This window comes from Condylostylus longicornis, unplaced genomic scaffold (assembly GCF_029603195.1).
Source record: "Condylostylus longicornis isolate FDR11 unplaced genomic scaffold, ASM2960319v2 ptg000031l, whole genome shotgun sequence".
Classification (NCBI taxonomy): Eukaryota; Metazoa; Arthropoda; class Insecta; order Diptera; family Dolichopodidae; genus Condylostylus; species Condylostylus longicornis.
The window spans coordinates 7882852-7904754 of record NW_026578000.1 but is presented as its reverse complement, the minus strand read 5'-3'; the positions used below and the strand labels follow the sequence as shown (position 1 = coordinate 7904754).

At 25.0% G+C, this 21903-nt stretch overlaps 3 protein-coding genes across 3 annotated transcripts; 1 reads left to right on the top strand and 2 right to left on the bottom strand.

The window, feature by feature from the left end:
• The first annotated feature begins 1017 nt into the window (after positions 1-1017).
• LOC129608249 (adult cuticle protein 1-like) lies at positions 1018-2242 on the top strand. Its single transcript, XM_055519628.1, has 2 exons — positions 1018-1174; positions 1475-2242. The coding sequence occupies exons 1-2, from the start codon at positions 1169-1171 to the stop codon at positions 1805-1807; spliced, it is 339 nt and encodes a 112-aa protein (XP_055375603.1). The 5' UTR covers positions 1018-1168; the 3' UTR covers positions 1808-2242.
• Positions 1779-9734, bottom strand: LOC129608248 (sodium- and chloride-dependent GABA transporter 1-like). Its single transcript, XM_055519627.1, has 9 exons — positions 9314-9734; positions 6149-6280; positions 5915-6069; positions 5775-5851; positions 4972-5086; positions 4275-4898; positions 4078-4206; positions 3698-3904; positions 1779-3639 (listed from the first exon to the last, which is right to left on the bottom strand). The coding sequence occupies exons 1-9, from the start codon at positions 9549-9551 to the stop codon at positions 3259-3261; spliced, it is 2058 nt and encodes a 685-aa protein (XP_055375602.1). The 5' UTR covers positions 9552-9734; the 3' UTR covers positions 1779-3258.
• A 4303-nt stretch (positions 9735-14037) lies between these two features.
• LOC129608483 (adult cuticle protein 1-like) lies at positions 14038-15145 on the bottom strand. Its single transcript, XM_055519991.1, has 2 exons — positions 14984-15145; positions 14038-14917 (listed from the first exon to the last, which is right to left on the bottom strand). The coding sequence occupies exons 1-2, from the start codon at positions 14987-14989 to the stop codon at positions 14468-14470; spliced, it is 456 nt and encodes a 151-aa protein (XP_055375966.1). The 5' UTR covers positions 14990-15145; the 3' UTR covers positions 14038-14467.
• Positions 15146-21903: the final 6758 nt, after the last annotated feature.

Genomic DNA, 21903 nt, shown 5'->3' with positions numbered 1-21903 from the left:
GAACAAGTATTTTTTCGAAAGCGACTAGTATTTTTTTTTCTCCATTTTTATTTTAGAATAAATTTCCATTGCTAATCATCAACAATAATTTCGCTTTCATGCGAGTACAGGGTGTGTCAAAAATAACTTTTCTCTCGCTCAAAAATATCTCATAAAATTTTGATGTTAACGTTTTTTACTTTCGGAATAGCTCATCGAAGTTTTATTTGGCTTCGTCATATACAATGATATAGGTGAAATTTTTGCAAATGTTTTCGAATTTCCAACAGTTTTTGTTCAGTGATTTTCCTGAAATATGGCTCTATTAGGTAAGTCTCAAACACCTTACAAAAAGTTCTTAATGGGGCTTTTCAAAAAGCTCATACAATAAAATTATGTAGGCTAACAACTTTTGCTGAAAAAAGCTTTGCATTTCGCTATATGCTCTCAGATCTATGAAATTGAAACAAAATTTCAGGAAAATTTTTCAATAAAAAATTTTAATTTTGTTTTATACAAAATCACCTTGTACACACATAACTGCTCACCATGTTTTGATATTAAGTCCTTTTATGTTTTTTATTTTAATTAATTTCGCTTTAACTGGATTGGGTTGGGATCGATTACAAAGATATTTATATTAAGTAGGTTGAGATGAAATAAGAATATAGCTAATTATATACATGTTGACCTGTTTCATGTTTGAGGTTTATTTTTCCACATGTCTATATATGCATAATATGTGTTTGTAAATGTACAGATGTATGTATATGTATGCCACAATAAATAATTATCTGAAGTTTTGAATCGCAATTTATTTAATTTATTTGGATTGATTTTTATTTTTCTAGAAGATTTTTTCTACATAAAAAAAGCTGTTCTGTATTGAAGTAGAAAAAAGAAAAAAGTAAAAATATGTAAGAGAGTTAAGGTGTAATTGAAAGTAAAGATAAACCAAATATGATCGTCAAGAATTGCCGGCAAATAGTGTGAGAACACCACTTTTCTGTTTTCTTCTTATTGTTATTGTACTTTTCAGCTTCTATAATTGCAATTTACTCAATCTGGAATTGGCCTATATAAACTGATTGAAATATTGAGAAAATTATCAGATACATTTTGTACATCGTTACAAAGTCATTAAAGCAATTTTTGTTTAGTAAAATATTTTAAAATAAAATTTATAAACATGAAGGTTAGTTTAAGGAAGTTTTCCTAATTAAACATAAAATATTTGTGTGAAAATTACAAAATTTTTAAAAATGATTCTTAATAATTAAACAATTATAAATCGGGAGAAAAATGAATCAAAAGTGAAAAAATTATAAAGTTAAATGTGACATCTAAAAAAAAGCAATAACATGTCACATAACAATTTCATAATTAAAATGACATGAGTCATAATTATTGTTGGGATTACATCACAATTTTTTCTTTGATTTATGTTTTAAAAATTTTTTTCGAAAATTTATTTAATTTTTATTTTGTTTTTTAGTTCGTAATTGCCGTAGTCATGTTAGCCCTCGTTTATGGTGCTCAATCATCAGTTGTACCATTATCATATACAGCTGTACATGGTCCAACGCTGTTAGCTGCTGCACCAGCTGCTCCAGTTATTGTTGCTAGTCATCCAGTAGCTACAGTATTAGCTGCTGCACCAGCACCAGCTGCCGTTGCTGTACATCCAGTAGCTGTTGCTGCACCAGTTATTGCAGCTGAAGGAACATATGTAGCACAAACACGTGGTGCTGTTCATGTAGCACCATTAGCTGGTCATGCAAATTCAGCTTCATCAGTTAATTTGGAACCAGCACCAGGAACAATATAAATTCATTAAAAAACTCATCATTTTGAAATTTAAATACGAAATTAATGAAGATAATATAGAACTGCTTTTTAGACCAAATATGAAAAAACAAAACACAAAATTTACTATGTTGCACTAAAATCTGATCAGCATTAAAAATTCAATTTTTGGAAAGAAAATTAAAAAAAAAGAAATTGAAATATTTTTTTGCTTATAACAACAAAAAAAATGAAGACGCTTTCATTATCACATACTTACCATACTTGTAAATTTTTATATTTTCTTTATATCAAGCACATATACGTAACAGCATACAAAAAAAACCAATAAGAAAAGATTCATTTTTTATGTCCTTTTTTTAGTTTTTCCCCTGTTTTTATTGCAAAAAAGAAAAATGAAAAAAAAAAAATATGTATAAAAAAAACAAAAATAAAATTTAGCTAAGGAAATTAAAAACCAATAATTTTTTAATGTTTTTTCCACTAAGCTCCTTGAATTATGCAATATTGTTGGATTCAAACTATCCAAACTTTAAGGATAGAACTGTACACTAAAAACCACCCTATACCTAATATAAAGTAAGAAAATCTGAAATTTAACGTAAAAGCTATGAAACTTTCTTCAACATTATTTAGCTTCATTGAAAATTGCATACTTTTAGGTATTTTGGATAGCAAATACTAGAACATACATAAACATTTAATAATTTTCATTTAAGTTACTTAATTAATTTCTTGTCTTATATAACTACTTATACTATAGTCAAATACACATACATATATAGTGTTTACTGCTTAGAATAGCAAGGCTTTCAACTATTTGCTCAGCCTATATTTATGTAAAAATACGATGAAAGTTTTAATTATTATATGTTGACATAAATGTTTGCTGGTTAACTAAAAAATTTATTTATGTAATTTACGTTGCTTTATACTTTATGCTTGATATAATTAATATTTCTTGCGTGTTTTTCGCAATTTTCGTGAAAAAACAATAAAATACGCTATGAGTGTTTTAAATTTCGTTCTATGATTCATTCAAATTTAATCAAATAGCTAAAATATTTTTCAAATATTAATTTTAACAAAAAATATTTTGAATAGAGCTTTTGTGCCTTCAATTTTGATTAACTTTTATTTTTATTTAACTTTTCAAACATTCGAAAACACTTTTGATATTTTGCTTTTTAAATCAAAAAAAAATTAATATATTTTTGATTTATTATTTTAAATTTATTCCGAAAAACTTTTGAGATTTCTGATAAATTACTTTTTAAATTCATTTATTTCCATTGCTCGCTTCATAAAATCACATGAAATAATTCCTGTACTTTCCATCCATGCGTTAATTTGCTTAAAATTGATATTTTTTTTGTTGCTTGTCATTTAAAGTTTTATGCCTTTTAATCTTAATTTACTTATTTCATATACTTTTTATTTAAATTTTAAATTCAATTTAATTTCTTTCCCAACTTAAATATCAAATTCAATACAAATATCCACATCAGCTGATATTCTTCTTAATTGACTTAGATCACCGTTGCCGATTTGTGTCATTTTAATTTGCGGTTCTAAGTCAACAATATCGCTTGGTTCAGGTGTTTCTGGTGCACCATATTCTTCAATATATTTTTGACATATTTCAGGTTCAGCTGGAAACCAATCAGTTGGATATAATAATTCTTTTATTTTTTCTTTTGCTGTTCTATCGTCATTAAATGGAAATAACTTTATCACAATATAGCCAGGAATAAATATGAAAAATGGTATAAGTTTAAATGTTATTAATGATGCTGGATTCAAAACTTGTTTATTATCGAATACATCAATACAGGCAACAATAATATAATAGCTCTAAAATCAATTATTAAATTTATTAAATATATTATATAAAATAAAAATTTTGCATTACCAATACTAAAATAATTCCAAGTGGTGTTATAAATCTTATTGAAAAAAATTTCCAAGTTTTAAAATTTAATCCAAGCATAAAGAATACATCCCGCTGAAATCTCATTCGACCATATATCCAAACGATAGCCATTAATTCAAGTAAACAAATTGACATTTGTATAATACCTTCAATACTGTAGCGTAATGCAAACATCAAGAATCCACGCTGAAAGAAATTAATTTTAAAAATTGCATATGTCAAGGCGTTATTAATAATGTTACGTAATTTAATTTTAATCCAAACAATATGCAATTGACTTAGCCATATAAAGGAAATAAAATTGCATACTTTTTGGAGTTGACAATTTTTTTTTGATTATTCATAAAGATTATACTTACATTTGTGGCAAATACTAAAGCAGAAAAATATAAAGCTAATAACAATGTGATAACAATTTCTTTTCTTTTTACCCTAATACTTTCATGTTCGTCAAATAATGCAGTTATTACAGCAAAAATTTGAATGATCTAAAATACGAATAAATTAAAGAATTACTTAAAAAAAAATGGCTTATTAAATTTAATTTTAATCTTACACATGATGAAAATTCTGCCAAAAACAACATGGCATAAAATAATAATGACCACAATTGTGATACTTCAAGTTTACCAAAAAAATATGGAAATGCTGTATAAACATAATCGAGTTGATTAACACCACCCAATTTATAAAAAAAATCGTAATATTCGGCTAAATAACGTCGAACTAAAAATGTAGACATCCCTGTAATAATTATAATGAGCATATGGCCAAAACAAACTTTATACGTTAATTTTTTTAATTTTTCATTAAAATTATTAAAACTAGCCATTGTAACAATACTACCCCAACCGGGACCCAATGCAAATGTTGCTGGTGCTGCAGCATATACCCATGTTATAAATAAATTAACAATTGTTATTGGTGTATTTGATTGTGTTGTTGAACTTGATAATGATGATGATGTCATTGACTTTGATGATGCTGATGATGATGATGATGTTATTATTGTATTTGTTGAATATGGCAGTAACGACGAGGACATTTTTGATAATGATTCTTTTGGTAATATAATTCTTTCGAATGTTCTAATAGTACCAGGAAGACAAAGTATTCTTAAAAATATTATTAACATTATGATGAATGTTATTATTGTTGCATATCTAAGATACTTGGAAATCTAAAGATATATTAAAAAATTAATGCAATTTTATAAAATCAAATTAAGTTATGTTTTACATAATGAAACCTACAATATTAACACCCTTCATAACTAAGATTCCAATTAGAATCCAAACAAACGTTGTGCTTAAAAATATCCTCCAAGATATTTGCCATCCTTCTGTGTCCTCTTGTGCGATTGCTTTGCTAAAATTTTATAAGTTTCATATTAATCAAAATAATTTTTGAGCTTCACGTAAAAGTACTATGATTGAAGAACATTTTTCTATGAACATATCAAGGATAACTTAGTTGAGGGCAGGTCGCCTATGAATTCATTTGAAACGGATATTTATAAATATATCAACCATCGCGGCGGATATATTTAAAATCACTTCGTCTGTAGAACAAAGTAACTAAAACACTACCAGAAGGAATCAAGTGTCCTTCTGACCATGTTTCGCAGGAGCATGGCTAAGTGTAAAAACAAAACCAAAGCGGAGATGAAAATAGACAACGATTGCATGTTCACACAGAACAATTGCGAAACAGAAAAGACAGTTATTTAGTACAATGGAGCAGATGATGTCGAATAAAATCGTCAGCGATGCAATAAAATACCGCGATAAGTTATTTTATCACCGTCGTTAAATTTGCAGCGTAATTTTCGCAGTCATATTTATACAAGTGAATTCTAAATGAATTTTAACATTTTTCACCGCGGAACATTTACCTTGTCTGCTTTAGCTTCAATACACAAAGCGAACACGTTTTCTTGAGAATGTAATATTAAAACAATATGTTGTTAATAATTAGAAAGACATGACATGAAAATCGTTTAAAGACGAATTATTGATTAGCAAATCAAACAACTACTGAAAAAAATGCAACTTACTAAAAAAATTCAGTTGACGCTAGTGTTTTTCCTGTGAAATAATAGTTAAGTGCAACTGGATGCAATTTCGGTGGATCCTAAAAATATAATTTTTGTTTTTAAATTAAATTTTAATTTCAATTTAAAAAAAAATGTATTACATCTTTGCAGTCAATAGTATTCCAGCCATTATTACATGTTGTCCATGGGAGAACAGTATTGAAAGAGCTAAGAAAAAATATTAATGGCACAGCTGCATTTACACTATAATAGCTGGAAGTTATCACATTTAATATTAAAATTACATAACCGAGACCTTTAAATTAAGAAAACAAAAATAAATATTTTAAAATAATTAATATTGTTTATATACCAATTATTAAAAAAATTTATACCTTTAGCAATTGGTGCTGCTCGGTAAGCAGAAATAAAACCACTACTTGAAAATTGCCCCAAAAATCCTTGGATAAAAAATATCGGTAGAGTAAAAATGAATAAATCTACGAAATATGAAACCAAGAATACAACTGAAATATAAAAGGGAAAAAAATAATATTACCATTCACATATACATATACATACATATACGAGTATAGAACATATTTATAAATAAATATAATTTTAAATTAAAATATTTTTAGAATTTTCCTGCTTTGAATTTACAAGATCATTTAAATTAGCACTTAAGACACATTAAGAGAAGGCTTTAATGTTACAAGTAGTAATTTTCCATAATGCTCCTTGTGTCATCCTTATATAAATCATTATCCTTGTTACAATTTTCAAAAAGATGCATTATTAGGATATTTTTTATTTTATTTTATTTTTAAAATATTTATTAAAATTTCTAAAAATAGTAAAATGACCGTGTTAATTCACTTATAAAAAACAATTTCAATTTTACGTCATTATAAGAGAAAACTTTTCTAAAGTGCACCTAAAACTCAATTGTTAGACGAATCCTACTTATCAATTTTCTCTTGCTGATTCTTGTTTAATCATGTTATGAGAAATTTCTCTGACAAGTGTTAACTCTTTAGTTTGAATTAAAAATTGAGTGAATAGCTGTTATTTATCCAGCCTTTGAACATTGCACAGACATTTCAACTCGCATTTACACTACACACAATTATTGCTCGTCATTAAAATTCGCATAAATTAATAAATGAGAGAAAAAAAAATTAATTTTTTTTGCAATATTTCAGACGATTTTAATTCAATAATAACAATAATAATAGAAAAAAAGAAGAACAAGAAGAAAAATAAATCATCAATAATAAAAGTAATTATGTAATATTTATTATGCTTTTATGTGCATATGTATAGATATATATGTATGTAGTGTATTCTCAGTAGCCTAGCAAATAACTGTTCATGTGAATGTACTCGGTCATCGCACTTCATAAAATACTCGTTCACCTGCCTGCCGAGAATATTGCTACTCTCATTTTTTATTATTATTGTTTTTGTTATTGCTTCTCTATTTCTTTTTTGTTGTTTTCCCACCTGTCTGAACGTCTGTTTATGTTCATTTTTCTTCTTCATTTTCTTCTTTCTTCCTCTTATTTCTATTTTATTTTTTTTATTATTGTTATTATTATTGTTTGATGTTGGTATTGAGTAGTAGTAATGGTGTATTATTTACAATTTTTGAATAAAAACAATAAAGAGTCATGCTTTTGACTTGCGGCGTCGTCGTGCTAAATTTTGCAAAAAAAAAAGAAAAACAAAAATTAAAAACAGAAAAGCAAATCACAGACAAAAAAGTTTTTGAAGATAGGTGAGCACTTTTTTTTTATTTTATTGCATGTACATAATGTACATAAGTGTGTTACAGAATCGTGCAAAACATAACAGAAAGAGGCACGAAAAAAAAATCTGTAAATTAAGAAGCTTTTGTTTTTGTCATGCAAAAAAAAGCTTCTGTTTTGTTCGCACTTAGTCTGGCTGCTTGCTCTGTCTATAATAATTGTGTACAGATTTTTTTTCGTGTTTAATTGTTTGTGATTATGTTCTACCTAGGGTACATATATGCTTGTGCATATGTTTGTATGTTAATAACAAGCGATTACTTATATTATTTATAAATATGTAAATATTTTGTAGTTTCGAATAGTTTTACACGATCAGTTTAAAATATTGTTCAAATTTTTCTAATTCTTAATTTAATTGTACAATGAAGATTTTATGTAATGTTTTCATGCGATGTACAATAATTAATTGCTGTATAATTTAATTTTATGTTAAGTAAAATAATTATTGTGGGTTGTGGTTAATTGATCAATAAGGTGAAGAAAAAAAATTTGAATATTTGTATTAGATTAATAGACACAATGAAAAATATTTGTAAAGAATTTTAAATTTAACTAAGTAACAAAAATAATTTAATTTAATTATTTGAATATTTTTTTTTTTGATCGATTGTTGAGCAAGATCGATTTATCAATCGATTTTTAAGCTTTTTTTCTGAGTGCTCACATTTCTTCCGAGTGGGGTTGTATACTAAACCATGTCAGTTTTCTATCAGTTTTTAAGATTACCAATAGTGTATTGCAGGAAACGTTGTCATTGTTAGTCAATCATCATGACAATATTATTGAGCAAAAAGAAAGAAATTTATTATATTTTTTGAATTTGTAAGATTTTGAAAATTTTAAATTCTAAAATTTTAATCAATTTTAAGACCAATATTAACTGTATTTAAATTAAGCCGACATTTCAAGTTCAATCTATATAATTTTAATTTCAATTTATTTATTATGAAACAATTAGGTATATATGTGTTAAAAACAAATTCTGTAAAAAAAATTTCCTGTAATTTTCAATACGAATAAATTTACGGTTTTGTTAATTTAATAATGCCATTAATAATATTGTTTAACAACTTTGCTGTAGTGATTTGTTTAACAATTTTTTCCAACACAATTTGCATTTTACAAAATTGAATTGATAATTAAGTGTTTAATACACTAAATATATTTATTTTTGATCAAATTTAATTTTTTTGTTCTAAAACAAATTAAAAAGAATTTCATAGAATATTTAAACTAAAGCATTTGAAATAAAAACCATTTCTCATTTCACAAGTTTTTAAATTCAAAAATTTTATTCTCATAATTCTAATTTTAAGTTTAATGATTTTAGAAATTTCTCTGAATAAAGTTTTCTCAAATCAGATAAATACTGCCATTCGCAGAACAAGTGATTGTGTAAACTACCGCCATCAAAAATTATAAAAACTTTTACTTCATTATTATAACACAGTAATTATAACAACAATAATAACAAGAATAACAAGAATCACAAAAAATGCAAAAAACAAAAACATAAAATAAAAAAAGAAAATGAGGAAATTTTCTTTTTTCTTGAAAAAAAAAAATTTCTCATTTTCAATACCTACTTTTCGTTTTCGTGTCAAGGTCAATTGCAATATTTTCACAGTTATTTGATTTTTTTTTAATATTTTAATAATTAAAATTTTCTCCCTAATTTGTTTTCTTATAATTAAAATTAAATATTTTCACAATTATAATTAAAAAATTCTTAAAAACTAAAATTACCTAGAAATGCCCAATGATGGAACATAAATTTTGGAAATACTAAAAAATGTTTCATAGTAAATGCATGACAAAAACAAGTTGCATAAAAATCCCAATTGGAGGTCCATGGTTTTCCACGATTTTCATCGCGTTTTGTTATTTTATTTGCACTATCACAGGTCGCTGTAACATGATTATTAATGACGGTTGTTAAATGTGAAAATGTTTTTGAAACATTTTCTCTAATATTTGTTAACATTTTTTTTTTGGTTTTTTAAATTTACTTTGTTGATTAGATCTATTTTATTAAAGATTTGAAATATCTTATTAATTTTATAATAAAACTTTATAATGTTTATATTATAATTTAAGAAAGAAAGGAAGAAAAATAAGAACAAAAAAAAACAATTTTGTGCTATCGTTTTTTTCCTTTTAAAAGGATTTTTTTGTTTTTCTGTATATTATTGGAATAGTTTTCTTTTAGATGTTAACATTTTTATAAATTTTTAACTACTGACTGGATACATAAAATAAAATTTTAGAATATGTGGAAAAAAAGGAAAAAATTGTGTACTATATCCGACTTTTATGTCCTTTGAATCAATGCAAAAATAAAAGCTTTAATCTAAAAATATTTAATGTCTCTTTGATTTTGTTGTGACCATATGCACTCAATCCCACGGAATAAGTTTTAGTATTTGTTTTACCAAATCAATTTTTAATTAATACAATTATTTTTAATTAATCAATTAATACAATTAATTTTGTCGAAAATTTTATATAACGTTTTTTTTATAAAATGGTATACCCTTTTATTTATTGATTTAAATCCAGCAATTTTCATAGCTTCTTTTAGCTGCATATTCATCGGGGCTGTCAACTTTAATTCATTGGCTATTATGACATCTATATAGATACTTATAATTGTTAACAATTTACATGCCTGTAATCTGCTGGTTTCTTTTTGAAAATTATATAATTGGTTTTCGTAGTATATTAATAGTCAACATGTGCAACTCCATCCATAATAATTTACTCTTCGCAAATTCTTAATTATGTCTTTGTCCGCAGCTTTAGATTTAAGAGGTTGCTGATATAGCAAGAGACAAGGGTTGGTCCCGAAAAACTTCCTTGCATTACGCCAAAATTAATATTATTCCTCTCACTTTTAACACGATTACATTCAGTCCGCATACTGCGCTCTATTTGGACAAACATTATTGTACGGTCTATAGTGTTAAATGGCTTGTTAACATCGAAAAGCACTGCTATCACTGTTAGAAATAATATATAATTTACCACAATAACTGAAAAAAAATTTAAATTAAAAATGAGAAAAATTGAAAATTTGAGTTAAATTTGTTCACTTCATTTGCATTACAAAAATACCCAGCAAAATAAAAAAAAAATTAAAAGCTTAACAAATAATTTTTTTAATCTGCAAAAGAATAAAAACAGTCTAATGGTCACTCTATTTTCATCCCCTTTTCGATAATTCATTGTATTTGAAAATGAAAGTCTAAAAGAAAGCTTTTCATATATATATGTATATATTACGTACACATATAAGCATTCTAATGTAATAACAAAAAAATAAGGTATGAAAAGAGATTTTTTCTTTTCATGTGTTTGATTGCGTATCGCAAACATAAACATGACACAAATATAAAAGAATACAACAAAATGAAAAAAAAACAAAAAAGTCATTCTTTTAAGAATTCATTCTTATGAATGAATTTCTATTTTCGTTTCGTTTTTCTTCTTCTTCCTCCTATTTCATATTCTTTTTTATATTCAAATTACATATTTTTAATATATGCTTGCATCTCTGTACATCTAAATATTTGTGTATGTATTATGTATGAATTTAAAAAAATACCAAGGTATAACAGTTAATATATGTATACATGTGTGTGCAAGTATATTATATAATTTAAGTATAATTGAAATTGTCAATGAAAATTGAATTGGATATAGGGGAAACAAAATTTTACATTTGAATAAGAGGAAAGTATATTGTGTACGTTGATTATACAATCATATTAAAATGTAAATAAGGATATTTTATGAATATAAAACTTATATGTATAACAGAATATACAGCATTTATCCTTGTATAAATGTGTGTATATGTACTTAAAAATGAATTTCTTTTAATAAATATTAAATTTTTAATCATAAGGTAAGTATGAATGGTTGTTGTGAATTTTATTATACGTTTGTATAATACATTTATATAGAACAGTGAATTATGTGTGTTTATAAATGTTATAATATTTTTATAAGCATAAATATAACGGTATATGTAAATATAAATAATGTTATGTATATTAGTACAAATATATATGTATGTAGGTAAATATATATAATAGTGAAACTTAAAAGATGAAAAGACTCTTTTTATTTTGCAATAGAAAATTGAAATTAAAATTTAAAAAATTCATTAAAAATGTTATAAAATAATTAGGTTTGGAGAGCAACTATATACTATTTTTGTTCCTTAAGAAAATATTTAAAAAAAAATATGTAAAAATATTTTTAATTTGAAAAAAAATAAGGTCATTTCTTTATATAATGGAGCATGGGTAACATACATATTGGGAATATTTATAAAAAATATATTTGAGACATCGTAGACTCAACATATAATTAATATAAATTAAGAAGGTTCTAATATTATTATCTTATACTGGTAAATTTAATGCAAGAAACATTATTCTTAAATAATTCTTACAAATGATTTTAATTTTATAATAGTCATAATGTCATAAGTAATAGTCAATGTATGATTTGCCATTTTATGTCAAAACTTCACATCAAGTTCAAATGTATTTACATGCGTATGTTAAACTATAAATTGTTTTCCTGCTCAAATCAATGTATAATGTCAATGTTTTCGTTATATACATAAATTTTCAAATAATATATCATATTGCACATTCACAGCTCACAATATTTCGCTTTAAAAATTAAATTTGACAGAAAATTTGATGAAAACCAAAACGTATTTATTTCTTTTTTACATCAAATAGTGTTTAAGATGTCAAACAGTATTCGCATATCACTAATTTTCTCATATTTGTAAACATAGCCTTATTTACTTAAATTATCGTTTATTTGCTCTAGCATAAAGTGCAAGTACAAATCAAATTAAAATGTTAAAAAATTTATCCTGAAAGTATGTTATTTTTTATTCAATAAAAAAATTTAATTATGTAATTTTCTAAATAGCTTTAAAATGATTTCAAATAAGAATCTATATTCTAAATTGGTCAGAAATTAATACAACCATCAATTATTAGTTAACCTAATTTTATTAACCAATATATCTTTATACGTTCTTATAGTTGCCAATGATTGCGAAAATTTTTCTTAAAATACAAATTTCTTTTTTTATATTTTATTTTTTTATTTCATACAGCTGTACTACATTGTGCATCTTGGGATTACCCGCCCTAATTTTCCCAAAACAAAAAATTCTTTTTTTTATGACTATTGAAAAAACTATACCACAAACAAGTTAGTATGGGTATAGTATGTATAATATAGGTACTCACATTTTTTCGAAAGAACAGAAATGCCGAAAACACGGACGAAAAATGAGAAGAATTATAAATTTTTTTTTCTTGGAAATTTAAATGAAGAGTACGAGCAAATAAATATAATTTTGGAGATAAAATAAATTTAATTTTTGGTTTCACTTAATTTATAATAATTTAGTTTATTAAATTTCATCTAATCCTTATGAACCAAAATGAAAATTACTCTCAGTGCTTTAAAAATTTATTAAGAAGAGAGAAGGAACGAAAAAAAGACAAGGAAAGCTAATCAACCTTAAAGTTTTTTGAATTCTTGTTTTTTTTTTTTGTTTTTTTCAATTATGAAAATTTGCGGTCTTTCTTATACATTTAGAATATATTGAGATTAAAATATGATAATTAGATAGAAAGGAAACCGCTTCCTAAAAATAAATCAATAAATTTTTCTTATGGGTTGATAATATTTTTTTTTAAATTTGACCTTGAAATTTAAAGGGAATTAAAAAAGTATTAAAATATTTTTAAAATTTTGAAAAAATTTAAAATAGAGATAGGTTTTGTAATTGGAGAACTGTTGTTGTTGTTTCTATTGTTATACAAGAGTTTGAGGGAAATTCAGTAGTCATTTAAGAATATTGAATATTTTATTTTTAGCTATTGGGGAAAAGTTAATTCCAAAGTTTTTTTCTAGAATTATTATAAAAGATGTTTAAGTTTGAAAGGATTTAGAAACTTAACCGTAGTCAATAAATTTTGCATAACAAAATGCATGTATATAAAAGTACAATATTGCTTTAATTATTTTTCAAATATAAGAGGTAATGTAGGTACTTTCATACGTAAATTGAAACCTAATGTTCTATTAATTCCTTTTTAATCCCATAAACAGTAGAATTTTAAGAACAATGTGTGTTAATTTAAAATATACAATAATTTTTATTGTTTGGTATTTTCCTTTATAATTTCTAATCAAATTTTCCCAAATATTTAAAATTCAAATTACTTGTTCTTTATTAACCCAGTTTCAAATTTCTTGCGTCAGAACTGTTTTTTAAGTAACTCGTGCCACATTCATTCTATAATGTTTATTTATTGGCTAATACATCCATAGCTTTGAAATCGTTTAGTGTATTTTAGGATTTCTCACTTTTATCGCAGTTGTACAAAAAGTTTTGAATTTAAAAATAAAAATAAAATTAAAAAAAATTTTCTAATAAATAAAAAGCTTTTTTATTTATTTTTTATGAACACAATTTGATTTTCTTAAAAAGATTTAAAAAAGTATACAGAATAAATAAAGAAGAAAAAGTGCTGCAGAGAAATTGGAAAAGTGCTATATAGAGTTAAGGAAGGGGAGGGTTCGAGGAACCGAAGTTCATTTTAATTGTTTTCTAATTTTTTTTTTTACATTTTTTTTCATTAATCTATAAATATAATAAAATATAAATTTTTTTATACATATATACACATTTATAAAAATATTCAAAAAAAAAAAAATATCGACTTAGATCACACGCATTCATTAATCAGAGTAGCATTATTGAATTTGTCCAAATAAAATATTGATGAAAATTTAGTTTTGTTTTTGTTCTAGGAATAGAAAATTTGAAATTAAAATTTAAATTTCAATATTTTCTTAATGAGTTCCTGGAGCTGGAGCAACATTTACTGATGAAACTGAAGCGATATGACCAGATAATGGAGCACTATGTACTGCACCACGTGTTTTAGCAACATATTGACCATCATGTCCATGATGAGCTGCAATAGCAACAGCATGTGCTGGTGCTGCTGCATGTAAAGCAATAGCTGGTGCAGCTGCATGATGTACAGCGACAGCTGCTGGTGCATGGTGTACAGCAACAGCAGCTGGTGCATGATGTGCTACAGCAATACCATGATGACCTAAGATTGGTCCTTGTGCCAAAGCAATACCAGCTGGATGTACAGCAACAGCACTATGTGCTAATACGGGTCCATGATGGGCTAAAACTGGTCCATGTGCCCATGAGTGTGCTGCTAATGGCCATGGTACAATTGATGATTGAACTCCGGCAATAGCTAACATGACTACGACAATTGCGAACTGAAATAAAAAATAATAAAAAAAATATGTAATTTATAAAACGAAAATTTAAGAAAAATTTCTTACCTTCATGTTGAATAAATTTATTGGATTTTGTTCTTGATTGGGGAAAAAAGAAATTAAGAAATAAATAGATCACCTAGTTTTAGTGTGATTATTTAGAATGCAAAAACTTTTATGCTCCAATTAAAGAATTCTTTCGATTATTTATACTCGAAAGTTAACAGGCCACAAAACCATGTTAATGTCACGTAAATATAGAACAGTTATAATTACCGTATCCATTTTATATTAATAACCAATACATTTGCAATTATTATTAAAATCAACTTTAATATAAACTAACCCAAATGCATACTGCATATATATATTGCAACCATTTAGAAATTGCATAATTTTTATTAAATTAATAGTATTGTCGTGTGCTTTAAATTTTTAATTTGTGATTAGTTCTATTCAGAGAGATATAAATTAAGAAAAAGTAATATTTTTTTTGAATATAGCAAATAAAATACATATACAAACATACAAGTTGTAGTAAGAAAACAAAAAAAAAATCTGCATCCGGAAAATGCATTCTATATAGAGCAAACAGTAAATATAGTGCAATTGTGAATATTTAGGTGGGAAATTAAACAGAAATAAAAATTATGGCAAGGCTTTCGTAATCAAATAACGAAGTAAATAATAAATTTTATATCTATATGTGCACATTTAATGCACAATTTACATTCATACATACCTAACGCCGTATATTAAATGAAACATGGTTATATAGGTTGAATTTTTGCTTTAAACGTCAAACCAACGTAATGCAGTTTTCCTTACAAACAAAAACAAAATTGAATTTAAAATTATGTTTATTTTTATATATGTATGTACACTCGTATATACATATATAAGAATATATTGCATATATTATTATATATGCATATACAATAGCATATATACATACATAAAACCTGGTTATATTATTCGTTTGAAGGCGGGTTTGACAACAAGAAGCATAGGCAAAAAAATGTGAAATGGAAACAAGCTCAAGACAGCTTTATGATCTTTCATTTTACTTTTAAACATAAAAGCATTAATTATGGCATTATACGAGCATATGTGTATATGTATTTATTACTAATTACAGTTTATTCAATAACAATAGAGTTAAATGTTATTATTTAAATGAAATAGGATATTACACATTAAATTCTATTTTTAGATATTTTTATTGTATCCTAAACAAAATAGCATGATGTGAAACGAAATATGGTAAAAATGGAAATTTCGGGGACTTACAGAACTGCTATAGGTTCTGAAAAATTTTTAATAAATATAGTAGCGTATTGTACATGGCAGATTTTAGAATAACTTTATTTGACCAGGGATAGGTTCTTTTAAAGTATTCTTCGTTAGGAAAATGAGCATTGAGCATACAGCCTATGATATACATATATATATATAATATAGTAATATAAGCTGTAGCGATACAAATTGTGATTCGAGAGTCAGCTTTTTTGTATGATCTCTTTTTAATATGTTATGTTCGATGTAATAATAAAGTAGCGATATGAGAAATAATAATCTGACATGTAGGTAAGCTGAAGAAGTAACGGTAAAGATATTACTAATATTTTGACATTTAGTTCAAATTTTTTTTTCAATACAGGTGTTAAAAAAAATTGAAAGAAAAGTATGGGTGTACTCGAACTGGCTCGAGACTTATCAAGAGGAGGTGTTTGACGCAACTTAAAACGCACCTGAGTGGTCATAACTTTGTAACACTAGTCCAACTGGGGTCAGTTGGATAATATTGCGGCACTTTAGGTTAAATCCAGAGGTCTCGTTCATTTTGAAGTTTTTCTTTGCTAACACTCTCGTCTGTAAGGCGAGGGTCCCAAAAGGTTTACATCCAAACACACCCATATTTCATGGCACTGTTTCTTACATGGCGCAGTAGTTTCATCACTTAGGAAAACACCCTAAGAATGTCACTATTGCGCACATACCAAAGAGCACCTACCATATTACGAATAACCTTGCTCTGAAAAGTCTGTATTTGCTTGATATATGTTTGCTTGGTAAAAACCGAATAGCTGTATACCACATGTCCATATAGGCTTTATCAATTTTTTTTAATTATATATCAATGTTGCCAATCTAGACCTACAACTTTGGAGCCAATTGTTTTCTCTATATTTGCTTTCTAATCCTATTTTTTTCTTCTTGATATGTTCTTTCCATCTGAGCTTGGAATCTAAAGTCATTCCTCTGTATTTTGCTGACTTTTGGATTGATATACTACTTAACAAATTTTTGCTTGTGAAATTGAAATGCCGAGATTTATTTTCATTTGGCTTTATTATCCATTTATTCGATTCTTCAACATTACACCCTATTGCCAATATCATTATTTAATTGTTTCATATTTTAATTGTAATCATATTTAATCATAACTATTAAAATAGAACAACATTGCTGCGCCAATTACTCACTCATAGAAGAATTTTTTTAAACGAAAGCAAACTGATTGGCAGATAGAATTTGAATAAAATGAGTAATAAACGATTTCCAATAATAAAAATTATTGTTTAATAAAATATATTACAATTTTATTTTTTTTTTGTTAATCTTGTAGACTTCAATAATCTTGTTAGACTTCAATATAATTTTGTAAGATCTAGTACATATGCACATTTCTTATTTATGTATTAAAAGTCAATTTAATAAAGCCCTTCAACCACAACTGTAATACATATATTGTTTATTTGTTATAGAAAATATAAAATTAATTTGTTTTTGGGCAATGTAAAAAAAAACAGAGAAAATATTTAACTTTCAAGCTCTTTGATCTTATAAGGTTCATTTTACTTTATTTAATTACAAGATAATCGATAATTTATTAATCAATCAAAAATTTATTCAATTCGATTAATATTTTCAAAATCGTATACATAAAATACATGTGTATTGCCAGATAATGTTATTTTAAAAACAAAAAATAAGGTCAATATCAAGATTACTGTTATAAATAATAATATTTATGTTTATATATATATATATGTATGTATATTAGAATACAATAATGAAATTCCTAACAATTATTACATCAGTTGTCTTATACCTAACCTTTAAAATATCATGTGCATACAAATAATATTATACATAGATATACAGACATTATAAAATCAAATGAAATAAATTCTTTCTAAAAATAAATTATAAATATTTTTTATTGTATGTGCATAATAAAAGTGAAACCCAAAGTGGTTTAATAATTTTTTTTTAAAAAAAAATTTACATGATATTTCAAAATTTACAATGTAAAACCTATCAAAAATTTTGACATTATTTCTCACTTTATATACATTTAATTTTGCTTAACATTTAATTAAATAAAATATTTTTGAAAATGAAAAAAATATTTTTGCTTTTTATTTAAGTATTATGCTAAATGAATGAATTGTTTGTAAAACGTATAACAAAGCTAAGAATAGTGACTTTCGAGGTGATTACAAGAATAATTGGAACAAATGTTAAATAGATATGCTGTCACTTTAAATTTGTGTTGATTATTTTGATATATTTTTTTTGGTACAGTTTTTAGGAGGTAACTAAAACGCCTAATTCAAAATCAGTCTTTATATTTAAATTTATTTTTTTTTATTTATTCTAGGTCGGTAATGTTAAAATTGAGTACTGTTCTATGCAAAATATTCACTTCCACATGGTGTGCTTCCAACGTATTGAGTGCTTAGAGAAGTTTTTTGATAATACATACATACATACATAAATCGTTTTCGCAAATCTAATGATTAAATTTTGTTTCCTTCAATTTTGTCGCTGCATAAATTAAATAATCAATTTAAATAGCATGGTTTAACACAAACAAGTTGTAAACAAGAAAATTTTTCCTGGTTTTTACATCTTGAAATAAAATAAGGTACTTTTCTTAACTTACAGTCCTTTTGACAATACTGACATTTGAATATAAAATTTTTATGACATATTGTTCTCAAAAACATTATTTTGTCATAACATAAAAAAGTAAAACTAAATTTCATTGAAATAAATTTACACAAAAACTACGTAAGTAATACGTTTGTGTGTGTATACAAAAAACTTAAAAAAAAATAAAAAATTACAAGGCATAAGTCAAGAGACCAAAATGTAACAAAATTATATTGTATACCTACCTGTTTCTTTTTTCCCTTCATTCTCTTTTTAATTTTTTTTACCACTTTGCAAATTTAACATTGTGGACCTTATTTGTTTGCATAATATACAAACATAGACATTATTTCCTATTAAATATTATTGTCAAATTTAAAGATCGATATATTTCGTACCAAAAATATAAATTTATTGTAATATTATAAATATTTGTATGTTTGTGTGTATATAGTACATTGTAGTGTTATTGTAAGTTCTTTTTATTTTCGAAATTATTTTCTCTTTTACTTTTTCTAATCTCACTTGTAAATTTTCAAATGGATTTTGTTGTAATATAAAAAAGGCTTAAAGTAATCAATTTATAAATTTTTATCTTCCTTCATGGATTTTATTTTAAAACAAAAAACAAAGTTCTTAAAAAAGAGATTTGTGGTAGAGGGCGTGTGCCATTATACTCTGCATTGTTTTAATAGTTGGTAGTAAATCTTTTATTTTTTTTTCTTTACTTACTTTTCGGTTTTTATTTTGCATGTTTTTATTTAACACTTTGGCTGTGCTTGGCAAGAAACACGCTCTGATTTTTCATTACATTTTTAACAAATCAAAAAAAAAATTTTAAGTTTTTTTTGTTTTGTCTCATTTTTTTTTTTGTTTGGCGCGGATTTATTTGTTACAAAATACCACTCAATGTTGTAAATTAGTTGAAATTAAATATAAAATAAAAATAATCAAAATAATAAAATTATCGAATTTTTTCGTATATTTTGTAACTTTGGTAACAAATTAACAAGTTATTTGAAGTTGAACACGAAATTTCTAAAAATAAAATCGATTTTAAGAAAAAAAAATTTGATCTTTTCGATACCTAAAATTTCGATACAAATTTTAAGAAGTGTCATTCCAATGTAATAGATTACAAAATTTATGTTGTCTTTAATTTGATATAGAATATAAAAAAAACTAATTTAGCTTATTTAGCTGAAACGCTTTACAAATATTTCAAAAATGATAAAAAATTTAGTTTAGAAATTATATTTAAGCTAAGCAAGGTTATTTCTCCATTATATATTCTATGATTTTGAAAATTCGGTGATATGGTAAGTTTGATTTATGCAATAAAGAATTTTAATTTCCATTGAACAACTCTTGTTTATAATTTTGGTCTTCTTCAGGATTAAAACTTCCTATCTCAAATTATTCAGTTAATAACTGAATATTCCAAGTAATGAGCTACTAAATTACTAAAATGTGATATATGTATGTAAGGATATTTATACAAATTATTGCTTTAAAAAATACATTTTTATACGTATTTGGAAATAAGGTAAGGTTTGAGTTTATGGAAAATAAAATATACATACATCAGTTTGACAACTGCTTTTTAGGAATGATGAAATGTTAAGGGAAGAGATATTCTTTAATATTTAAACGGATATAATTACTCCTCAGATTAGCAAAATCACTACTTGTATTATGCAAACCGAAAATCTAAAAAGCTAGTCTCAATATTTTATTTACAAAGTTGGAATTATTTTATTGGCTTTCATTGTTTCCGATGAGAATTCATGATTTCATGATTTAAAAAACTTGAAATTTTAATAAACAATTTTTTTTTTTCTGTAAGAGTACATTATAAAGATATTTTAAAACTTTTAATTGAAAGTATTGTAAATTTTAAATTTTAAATTTTGAGATTTCGTACTTCCCTTCAAAAAGCCAGATATATTATAATAACATTGCACTTACATTGTCTCGTTTACTAAATAATAATGTACATACATATATTTGTCCACAAATGTAATAGAATTAAAATAATATAGAGAAAATTTTTAAGGTAGCACTTTGAATTTCTAAGTCTATTTAGTCTTTGCCCACTAGAAAATTATGTAATATAATTATACCAATGTACTTATATAGCAGATATAGTGCATATAACAGATACAAAAATTCAACCAAAATCATGTGGGTACATATTGTGGTAATGTGGTATATCTTGTTTCTTTAGAAATTCGGAAAAGCTCTTAAAAAAATACCAAAATAATGATAGTCAAGATATAAAAAAAATCATTATTCTATTTTATTAAATTTGAAATATTTATATTAGATTTTGCTGTTGAAAAAAAAATTAAATGTCTCTAAAAATAGCCACATAATGTTGTATGTATGCTTTTAATATGAGCTCTAACCACTTATTTTAGTATGTTATTATTATTCGTGAATATCGCGATCCAATTGTTAACACCGTCAAATGTAGAATATTTAGTTATTCTTTGTGCTTTTATATTATAAGGCTAGGAGTTTTTTTTCTTTTTGTTTCTTTTTATAAAAATCAGTACTAAAATGCGCACATTGTGTATATAACATGCATGTATGTACACATATATGTTACTATAGTATTTATTCACCTGGCGGGCAGGTTTTTTTTCGTACATATATGGTGGTACTATTTAGTTGCAAATAATAGTAATAATAATAATAATAATTTTAAAATGTTAAATTTTTCTATTTTTTAATTTTTGTTGTTGTTGCGATTAATATTTTGATAATATACTTTGTTATTGTTCTGTTGGTGGTTCAATTTTAATAAAATTATTTATGTATGTAAATCTATATGGTTTGTACAACTTGGAATGCAACAAAAAAAAAAATAAAACGTCCTCCAGCGAATTGAGAATTTAATTTTAGGTTATGTTAAAAATATGCACCTATATTCTATATATATTGTTTTTATATGTGTATTTATGAAATATTCATATATACATAAATATGTTTTTAAGTATCTAATAATCGCATAATGTTAATAATATTAAATGTATAGTAGA